Source organism: Sorex araneus, chromosome 2 (genome assembly GCF_027595985.1).
Source record: "Sorex araneus isolate mSorAra2 chromosome 2, mSorAra2.pri, whole genome shotgun sequence".
NCBI classification, from domain to species: domain Eukaryota; kingdom Metazoa; phylum Chordata; class Mammalia; order Eulipotyphla; family Soricidae; genus Sorex; species Sorex araneus.
Window position 1 is genome coordinate 190,546,854 of NC_073303.1, and position 11,493 is coordinate 190,558,346.

At 39.2% G+C, this 11,493-nt stretch overlaps 1 protein-coding gene across 2 annotated transcripts in view; it reads right to left on the reverse strand.

Moving 5' to 3' along the window:
* Positions 1-10,265, reverse strand: part of CYYR1 (cysteine and tyrosine rich 1) — a 120,854-nt gene extending 110,589 nt beyond the window's left edge. For both annotated transcript variants that reach the window (XM_055127290.1, XM_055127289.1), the window contains exons 1-2: positions 9,899-10,265; positions 3,138-3,240 (exon numbers count right to left, since the gene is read on the reverse strand). In XM_055127290.1, the coding sequence (XP_054983265.1) occupies positions 3,138-3,240; positions 9,899-9,971 (176 nt within the window). In that variant the 5' untranslated portion in view covers positions 9,972-10,265. The remainder of the gene's footprint in view (positions 1-3,137; positions 3,241-9,898) is intronic.
* Between the last annotated feature and the right edge of the window lie 1,228 nt (positions 10,266-11,493).

The window sequence follows — 11,493 nt, forward strand, 5'->3', positions numbered from 1 at the left end:
TAACTGTGCTCAGAAATCATTCCTGGAATTTGGGGGTGAGTTTTCAGGGACTATAAGGGGTGCTGAAAATAAAACCAAAGTCAGCCACATGCAAGGCAAGCACCTTACCCAATATACTATCTCTATGGCACTGTCTCTTTGTTTTAACTTTTAATGGTACTTTAATTTTTTTTAATTTAAAATTTTAAGAATTTTAATTCAATTTTAATTTTAAATTCTTTAAATTTTTAAGTCAACAAACTTTAAAATTCTTCATTGAAATAAGAAAAAAGGCACTGAGAAAAATCTGAATTTATTTGCCATTTTGATTATAAAATAGAACAGAACCTTAGTAAAACAGGATTTTAACTAAAACATAAATTGAAAGTTGAAGTTTGAAGTTCTTTTTAAAAAAGCAAACAGGTCTCAATGAGCAGTTTTTGAAGCAGAAAGGACATTTGAAGTAAACAGAATGAAGTGCCAAACACCTTTATTATGATTATTTTGGAAGATGACTCAGGAGAGTTTTCAGCAAGAAGGATCAAATGTACCTTATTTCACCAGTTTATGAAAGATCTAGAATGAGGCAAATTGCATTTTGTATATTTTTCCTTTTGCTTATTTTAAACGGAGCCAAAATATTTTCTATTTGGAAAACAAAATAGAAATTGGATGATAATCAATCTATAAAATTATTCACTTACATGTAACATTTCATTGAGTGTAATGCTTTACTCCCTATTTTTGTGAGAGCCACAAAGATTTAATTTTCTGTTAAGATGATTAAAATGGTTTTTACCAAGAATGTGCCTGAATGCTTGGAAGAGAGGAAGTATGGTTTATGAGTTCCAAAATAGCAATATTTGAAAACATGTGCATGAAAGAACTTTTGTAAGCATTCTTGGAATGATTTTTTCCTATCTACCCACCACCCACCACCAACACATACACACCCCAACTTTAAAAAAAGGATTTGGGTGGAGTTAAGAACTCTTTTCAATTCTTAAACAATAACTGGAAATCCTGAAAATGTATTCTTTATCCAATGGGGAAAACACTTTAAAGCCCCCTTTCCCCCTAAGAACTAGGATGGAATTTATTAAGTGGTTTCTATTTTGAACAAAAACCAGTTATAAATGCCTAAAATATAATGCTATCTGGCAATGCCCCCAACAAATTCATTTTTTTAAACAAAACAAGCACAGACCCTACTAACCCAAATAAATATACTTATTTATGGTAACCAGTGGTAGATCAGAGACTTAGAAAATGTACTACAAAACTGTGAACCTAGTTGCAAATATAAAGTACATATATAAAATATTATATATATTTAAGATAAAGTTCCAAAAATCTAGTTGCAAATATAAAGTATATTTTGTATATATATATATGTGTGTGTGCATATACACACACATATATAAAATGCTTAAGCATTTTGATTAGGAGATAATCATATGTTCTATATAGATTTACCATGATGGAAAGAGCCTGGTGTTGAGAAATAAAGGCAGAGTATACACCATCCTGAAATTAGTGGAAAGAGATATGTCCCTAAAATAAGGTAACATAATCATTCTGACCCTAAGTCTCTCAATCTACATTACCAGCTAGGCTCACTTACGCATTTACCTGAAACAGCAGCATTTTACACATATAGATAATTCAAAAACAAAAAAAGAATTTGGAAATAATGATGTATTTTAAAATGTGATATAAAATAAATGTGAATCATCAATGTATATTTATATTTGAGGTATACTGAGCTGATTAATTCTGCTCTCTATAAGTCTGACCACTCATAATACAAAAAGGAGACTTCTATCCAATGTGTGTCCTGAAAAAAAAATCCAAACATTGTATTTTGAGTTTATTTGCCTTTCAAAGGATGCGGAAATTCCATTCATCAGACTTCTTTACATCCTGACATTTACAGAACCATATTTCTTGAACAGTATGCTAAAATATGGTTCTTAGTCAGAGACACATGACCTCTAATATCAGCTCTCTGCTAGGTTTTCTATTCTCAGGAAAGTGAGGATGAGTTATAAGCCAACTCAATGCAGACATCCAAAAATAGCCAGATACCTATCACTTAGTACCTAATTTTCTTTTCTGGTTGCACTTAAGCATTCAAAGGACATGAACTGGAGTACAGCATAACAACTCTCAAATCATTTTGAGGTGCACCAGAAAATCAAAATGACGGAGGATGAAGACCAGACTCCAGTTACTCTCTGAAAGTCATGGGAAATTCAGAAAAATTTTTCACGTGTCTAATTCTTATATTTTATTTCACAACTTAAAGGTTTGTATAGAGAAAATTAAAGGTTCCCATTGTTAAAAACAGTTCCTGTTTCTCCATTTCGCTTTCCCCAGAAATAACTCTAGAATAAATTCTTAATGTACTATGCAGAAACACATAACACATTCTATATATCTGTTTCATTGACTTTAGTATCTGATTATCATTTTGCATAATGCCCCTCCTCTCTTGAACGCTTGTTTTCAGACATTGCTTTAAACATATGATGTAGGAAATTCCACATTTTTACTGTTCTAAATGTCTTTGTTATTTACTGGGTGAATTGAACAAATAAAGTCATGGAAAAATAAACTAGCCACAAGTAAAGGATCAATTCCATCTTACAAATGTATCCACAAAGCAGAAACAGCATTTGGATCATTAGGAATTATCAATATACGACCATGGTCTGAAAACATAATTCAATCCCTTATTATTATTACAAAGAATATCAAGCTACAAAATAACACTAATTCTCTTCTAATAAAGGCAATTTATGCTAATTTTTCTATTTTGTCAAGCAGTGGAACAAATTAAAAAGTGCTGAATATCTCAATGATGACCGACCTTGAAATGTCTTGCCCATCTGCTTAAAACCTCATACTTTTTTTTTCTTTTTGGGTCACACCTAGCCATGCACAGGGGTTACTCCTGGCTCTGCACTCAGGAATTACCCCTGGTGGTGCTCAGGGGGAACATATGGGATGCTGGGAATTGAACCCGGGTCTGCCGCGTGCAAAGCAAATGCCATACCCGCTGTGCTATTGTGCTAGCTCCCAAAACCTCATACTTTAGATATGATAGTTGAACTTGGAAATGAGCATCAATATTGACCAAGGTACGAACTACTCACGAGAGGATATTTCCAATGTAGGCATAGTAGGAGCAACAGTAGGGCGTGGTTCCATCACAGCAGTAGGATCTGCAGTCTTTGCCACACTGAGCAAAGCAATCATCTATGAAATAAAAACCATAGGCATGCACTTAGAACCCTGATGTCATCATTTCAAGGGGGAAAAAGGTTCAATTTTGTATCTTAGTAGGTTCGTGTCCCTTCTTGAGCGCAGTTAGATTTCATTTTATGTATTTAGCATTCTACAACTGTTTTAAGCACCTAGTCTTCCTTCTTCATCAGATATGAAGGGGGGAGGAAAGGCAGAGACCACTGCTTGAATCTCTTACATCAAACATAACTGGTAAAATTCCTGGAATACAACAGTGAAAGGGGAAGAAAGACAGAAGGAAGGAAAAGGGGTAGGAGGAAAGAAGGGAGGAAAGAATGATACAACTTGTAGGTTCATTCAACTTGTCAATGCAATTCTCACAACAATCTCTGAAAGATAAAAATCTCTTGATGACTATTGTTACTCCCAATCATTTTTTATTAATTATTGACATAAATGACATTGAATAAAAATCATTTCAAAATGGCATTTAATGCTTTTCTTTACCATTTTTGTTTTGTATCTGTGTGTTCTATTTCTTATTCTTTTCTTTTTCAACTTTTTTTATTAATGCACCATGATCTACAAAGTTATTCATAGTTGAGTTCTAGATATACAATATTACAGCACTGATCCTACCCCCACAGTCAACTTCCCTCCACCACAGTTCCCAGGTCCCCCCCACACCCGTATCTCCTACCCCTCCCTCCAGCCTGCCCTCTTGACAGGCAACTTTCTAAATTTAGTTGTAAAAGTCTCTTGATTTCAGTGCTGTTGACTCTGTGGTTTGGGTATTTGGCTCTATTATTTCTTAACACCACCTTTGGACCTGACTCCCCTGACCAGGCCCCATTGCTTTTCATCTGTCTCTTCTCTCCCTCCCCTCCACTATTTCTTCCTTCCTCCTCCCTATACTGTGAGGCCAAGATTGAACAGGGCATCCTCACTTTATAACACTGCATTCCTTCATCCAGTTACTCTACCTAAGAGCGGTGTTATCCTGCGTTTATCCTTCTTCTGACTAACTTCATTTAACATGATGTCTAAATAGATGGGGACAAAAATGAATTTCCATAGTTTATCAATAAACAAAAAATGTATCTGTAGATAACTAACTTTTGAATAAAGAATGCATTTAATGTCAGATTTAAGAAACAATAAGCTATGGAATAGCACTGAATGTAGGGGGCAAGGCATTTTCTTACTAAATAGAAAATGATGGCAATGACAAAATCAAACTACTGTCTATTTTTACTATCCATGATTCTAGGGATATGAAAATTGTACCCTAATGTTAAGTAAAACTTTCTCTATCTTTAAAAAATTCTTTACTCTGTCTAAACAATTAATGTTTAAGACATTACTTAAAAATACTTTAGAAAGTAGAGAAATAGCACAGGTACTTTCCTTGCAAGTCGCTGGCCTGAATTCAGTCCTGAGCACCACATATGGATTCCTGGCACTGCCAGGAGTGATCCCTGGGCACAGAGTCTAAAATATACCCTAAGAACTGCAAGGTAAGAACCCAAAAAATGAATTCAAAAAAATTGGACGGCTGCATAGAGTACAGGGGTTGAGGTACATGTCTTGCACAGAAGGCCCAAATCAAAACTAAAATAAAACACATTTTGATAGTGTCAGTGATATCAATTATAAACGTATATGTAAATTTTAAATACATTAGAAAAATATTTTGTCTGATCATTTAAGTTACATGTTCAAGATACAAAAATATGTTGCCATTTACAACTTTAAAGATTCTGTTAATTACTAACCAATGTGTATGAGTACTAACCAAAGTGTATGACTGAAATTTTCTTGCCAAAATTATAAATTGTAAGTTAATGTACTTATATATATGACTGGAGCAATAGCACAGCGGGTAAGGAGTTTGCCTTGCAAACAGCTGACCCAAGTTCAATTCCTCCATTCCTCTTGGAGAGCCCAGCAAGCTACCGAAAGTATCCTGCCCCCATAGCAGAGCCTGGCAAGCTATCTGTGGCATATTTGGTATGCCAGAGACAGTAATAACAAGTCTCACAATAGAGACATTACTAGTACCTGCTTGAGCCAATTGATGAACAACGGGAGGACACTGCTACAGTGATGCATACTTATGTCTACATGTCATGTCATTGATTTGTCTCAAAAGAAAAAATTAGGTTTTTTTACATCATCTCTTTGCCAAGATGATTTTTTAGAGTAGATGTGATCAAAAAAGTAGTTTTACTCATTCACCTTTTTCAATAACATATCACATTTTGGGGACAAGTAAAAACTTTCAGGTTTATCTTCGATTCTATTTGAATTCTAATTCAAATGAACACACTCTGATGTTTTCCTCTAAAGGGTGGTAAAAATAAGTGAGAGGAGAAAACAATTGCCCTTTGAAGATTCAACAACTCTACTTAAATCCATAAGCATAATCAATTATTTATTGACAATTCATGCTTTTTGAAAAATACATCACACATTTTAAGACTTTTTATATATTTTTTTTCCAGTGACTTTCTCTAGCTCTCACTTTTAGTGCTGAATAATTACTTCAATTCATCAAACTGGCTAGTTTTCTGAAGAACTTAGCAGGAATGTTTGCTTCATGCTCTTAAAAGCCACTGAGATAATGGGAAAGCTGATTATTTGCTTATTCCACTGAAGCTGGACAACCAATGAGTAGCTTTATGGAGTATCATTTTAATAAAACCAAGAACAGTTTCAACTTATTAACTCCCCATGAATATCCAAGATTCAATTACTCTATTCTGATTACTCCATTATTTGAATACAGTGTTATCAACATATTTAGAGACAATATTATGGGAAACCAATCCCCAAAACTTATGGTCAAGAGGTTAGATGCAGCAACGAGATCATGTCATCTATGGCTCATTAACTCTGTGGCACTTTCCAGTGATGTCTACTTCCCCAAATTAAATGAAAGAGCTACTAGTGCAGCATATATATTCACAATCACAACATTTCAAACTGAGGTATCAACCCCACTTCAAAACTTATCTGGATATGTCAGTTGTCTTTCTATGTTTGAGACTAATGCCATGAAGGTCACATTTTGAACACAGGAGCACATTTTCTTTGTAAAATAGTGGACCATTCGAATTGCTGTCAAAGCATACATTATAGAGGCCGGAGAGTTAGAACCAGTATTAAGGCATTTGCCTTGCAAATAGCCAACCTAAGTTTAGGGAATGATGAGCACTGTCAAGAGTGATCCCTAAGTACAGAGTCAGGAGTAAACTTTGAACACTGACAGACGTTTCCCTCCAAACCAACAACCTCTCCAAAATGGATCACTGTCACTGTCACTGTTGCTCATCGATTTGCTCGAGCAGGCTCCAATAACGTCTCCATTGTGAGCCTTGCTGTTACTGTTTTTGGCATATCAAATATGTCACGGATAGCTTGCCAGGCTCTGCCATGCAAGCGAGATATTCTCCATAGCTTGCTAGGCTCTCCGAGAGGGCAGAGGAATCGAACCCAGGTCAGCTGCGTGCAAGGCAAACGCCCTACCCACTGTGCTATCGTTCCAGCCCCCCGAAATGGATGAGATAAAATATCTCATGTTTAAGTCAGTACTCCTAAAAATGAGCCTGTTCTAACATTCTTCAAACATGCCTTTAATTATAAGAATATGGAAGGACTTCCACTCCATAATCCACCTAAAGGAAAGTGAAACAGAGGAAAAGAAAGATCTGGTTGCAAGCACTTGCCCTGCTACAACTCTAGATAAAAGAGGAAGGAAAAGGAGGGGACCGAAGTCACCAGCTATAGCCCGGAAGGCAGAAGGACCTTGATCAAATCCTGCCTTTGTAATGAAATGGATATTAATATAAACATTTCATTTAGTCTTTATCCAAGTGGTACTCCATAGTACCATATGATGCTTCAAGTACAGAAATCTTGCTCTTATTTCCTTAACAAATGGATGTGAATTTAATGCATTTGCTCGTGGCTGGGAAACTGCAGGGAATGCATGCAATGGACAGTGCCTTGATTTAGATTTTTGTCCCATTAAAGCAGGTAATTCACTTCATGGGCACCCAAATTATTTTTATGTCTATACTAAATATGCCAAATATACCAAATGTCTATATTAAATATAACAAACTATTTTTATGTCTTTCCTTCATCTACCCTCAATTTCCATTTCCAGTTGAATCTTTTAATTCCAACCAAACTCATTGCTAATTCTGCATCTATCCATCTCATGATTTTCACTTTCGTTCACATCTGTCCTGCTCTACCTCCTTCTGCCTACATATTCTCTCTCCTACTTCCTGATAGTCTTCCTCAATACACATACTTAATTTTACTTTTTTTTACTGAGCTGTTCTAATGGGCCCGAAGTTGAGCTAGCTTCTGGAAATACTGTATTGAGCAAAACAAACATCATCTTGTACCCATGACCCAGTGAGGAGACAGCCTTTGAACACCTAATGCATGTGATTATATAAATGAGATACAATTTTACATATATTGGAGTAATGGATACACCTTTGTCTTCCAGATAATATTTAAAGCATAGTCCTAGCATAGTCTTTAACTTCTTTTTTAAAAAAATTTTTTATTACTGAATCACCGTGAGGCACAGTTACAGATTTACAAACTTTTGTGCTTGCATTTCAGTCATACAATGATCAAGTGCCCATCCCTCCACCAGTGCCCATTTTCCACCACCAATGGTCCCAGCATCCCTCCCACCACCCCACCCCATCCTCCCCCTCCCCCACGCCACCGTTAAAGATAGAAGTTAAAGATAGAAGTCTTTAACTTCTATCCCAAATAATACCTGGCAATTGAGGGTATAGGACATGCTCAAAAAAGCCCAGACGGGGAGAGATTAGGAATTAACATCAAAGAACACCACCACATTACTTAAACATTTCTTACCAAAGACAATAAGCTAGTCAGGTATTAGCTTATGATTACTTTTCCTGCTTACTAGAGAGGGCTGTGGAAAGAGAGGAGGAATGAAGGGAAAACTTTTGAAAATAAAGAACCAAGATGCTGTGGGAGTAGGGGTGAGGGAAGGAAAAAGGTACAAAGTAGATGCTTACATTTGACCCTAGGGAATAAAATAGACAAAATAACAAAGGTTGTTGTTTAGTAGCATGATTGAATAAACATACGTGAGAGCATTTAAGTGGAATTTATTGCCTTTTTTTTTGGTTTTTATTTCTTTTTATAAGAAAGAGGGTAGAAAGAATGGTCATGGTTTCAAATGAATTAATAATGAGATTTTTTATATAAAATAAATTAATAAAATTGACTGTCAAGTTCTAAAAACCTTAGAAATGGAAACTCCATACATGGATTAGAATGTGGACTCTCCTGATTCAATAAAAAGGGGTTTTCCTATTTTTATTAAATACATTTTCGTATTTTGAAAGTCCATGTTTTGCCTATAATAATATTGATTTAAGACAGCTCATAGGCAGTCAGTAATTTAATTTTAATTAACAGACTGTAAATTCTATAGAGGTTATTATTACTGATTTCTGTCCAGGTTAGGTGAGGAATTCTAATTTTTCTTCATGGGCAGGGAGTTATGTTTTGAAGTAAGTCTTCAAGTGTGTTGCAAGGTATGGAAAGTAATACCCTAGTGTTACACCTAAATTTATAATCGTGCCTACAATTTTGGTGGGAGAGGGAGGCATAAAGTTTCCAAAGAACTTTGATTCAGCTTGTTTTGTGGAAACAAGGCAGATGCAAAACCTTATGTATGATTAACTTTATACGCCACGAATAATCCGTGAAGAACCATTTTGGACTCCCGGTCCATCTCAAACAAACCAAAAATTTCACTTTGCTTCATTTATGATCAGCTATTCTCACTAAAAATAACTGGGAGGAGAAAAAATATATGGCTACAAATAAGTTCTTAAGAAGTCAAGGAATCAAGATTAAATTCTGGGTGGTGCAGTCACACCTCTCAAACTTAACGCAAGGGATGGGGAAGGAATACAGGGCTCTAAACCTTGCAAGGAGGCTAGCCCGGGTTCAATCCCTGCCACCGCCTATACCCCAGCACTGCCAGGAATGGCCCCAAACAACTACCATACCTAACTGATGCAGTCAACTGCGCTTGGGAACTGCAAAAGCCAAAGCGTAGGGCTTTTTCATTTCTACAGTTGGAGAACTGGGATATAGGGAAAGCGGTGGAGGGAGCCAAAAACCGCTACTAAAAACCCTGCAAAGTCCCTGGATGCTTCTAGGTTTAAAACTTCAGCAGTGTCCAACCTAAACTTCGGGGGCTTTGAAAAATGTCTCCCTTCCTTCTGCCTCACCTCCAGAGTCACGCAGACAACTGGACGCTTTATTTTCAGGCGAACCTGTGGCTCAGATGCAACGCACTCAAGGGTGGGATTGCCAGTGGCGGGGCCCCGAGCGAACAGAAGACAGGAAAAGCCAAGGGTGGGGTGGCTGGGAGGGTAAAGCTGCGGGAGAAGAAAATAAAGCAAAGCAAAGCAAAAAGTAAAACAAAGCAAAACAAAGCCAAAGCGCGTGCAGGGTTAGCCTTTCCCCGCGCGCTCTTTCTTGGGTTCCCTCCGGCCCCGCCGGGCCCCCCCGCGATCTGCACGTTCCCCCCCCCCTCCCCGCGAAGGTCCGGGCGCGTCCCTCCCAATCTACCACCCCCTAAGTCGCAACTGACCTGCGTAGACAAAGAGCAGGACCAACTTGGACAGCAAGATCCCTGGACCCCCGGGCAGCCCGCGCGCGTCCATCCAAGCCGCTGAGCCAACGGGGCGCGCCAAGACGCAGGGACAGACGAGCCGACGGGAGGGACGGACGCCGAGGGATGCGCGGTCGCGGAATCCGTGGGGGGTGGGGGATGGAGGAGGGTCGGGGGGCGATCAGAGGGTCAGAGTCGAGCGCCCGAGAGCGGAGTGGCACCGGGTGCTGCCCGCGCATGGCCCGGGGAGCCTGGCAGGGGACGCGGGGCCGGCTGGCGCCGGGCTGCGCCGGGGGCGAGGTCTCTTTGTCTCTCCCCAAGGCACTTCGGGGGCGGGCCCGGCAGCCGCGCGGCGTCCTCGGCCACCCGGGCTCACATTTCATCTCCGCCGGTGGCACCGACGCGGGACTGCGGGGGCGGCGGGGGTGGCCCGACTCCTCCCCACGCTCCCCCCTCTGCCCGCCGTCCACTCACTTGCCGCGCTCACCCGCCGCGGCGGCTGGAGCTTTTTGCTGGCCCTGGACTTTGGGATTTGCAGCGTGAGGGTAGTTGCGACCCCTCTAGACCTGCACGCAGCTAGCCAAAGTTCTCTGTGTGTGTGTGTGTGTGTGTGTGACGCAATAAATAAAGAACTTTTGCTTTTTCATCTTCGAACAAGTGGGGAACCCTTCCAAGGAGAAAAAGGGGTGTGTGTGTGTGTGTGTGTGTGTGTGTGTGTGTGTGTCTGTGTGTGTCTGTGTGTGTGTCGGTATGTGTGTGTGTCTGTGTGTGTGTCTGTGTGACACAAATGAATGAAGAACTTTGTGCTTTTTCAGCTTCGAACACGTGGGGGAAACTTCCAAGAGGGAAGTTACCCCGGACAAAGATGCACGGAAATCCCAGGCTCTGGGAAATGCTGAAATCCCAGGGAAACGCTCAAGTGTGGATGGTAGAGCTGCTTGCAGCCAGGGGGATGATGAGGAACTATTTGATCTAAATTCGACTTCTAAAGCAGGTTCCTGGGATGTCAGGGCAAACAAGAAAAGTCCGAAAGGCGGTCTGTGATCTCAATTATTTGACACTGCTCTGGAAGGAGCCTGACGCTACAGGCTGACGCAATTCGAGGAGGAAAAATTAGATGATGCAAAACAAAACAAAAAACACAAACAACTGGAGGGGGAAAAAAATCACCATTTGTCAATGCTTTGCTCTTCAAAGCGAGCAACCAAAGAGAATCCAATCGCCTCTAAAATTCTATTCCTTTAAAGATCTATTGTTCTTGTTTTAGGTCGCTTCCCAGACCTCATATATGCTAGGCTAGAAGCAGCCTCTGCCCTCAGCAAGAAGGCTCTTAACTAGAATTAACTGATGAGACATCAAGTTCTCTTTCATGCAAATGAAAACTAGAAAGTTCCTCTTTTCATGTATAGATAAAAGACATCATGAAATAAGACACACCTCTTGATTTAGAAAAAAAAGATCAAAGATAAAAAATTGTATTTTTTTTTAATTCATTACTCTTAGAACTTTGGCTGAGCAATATGCACAGCGGGTAGGGCATATGCTTTGCACGTGGCCAACCCGCATTCCATTTC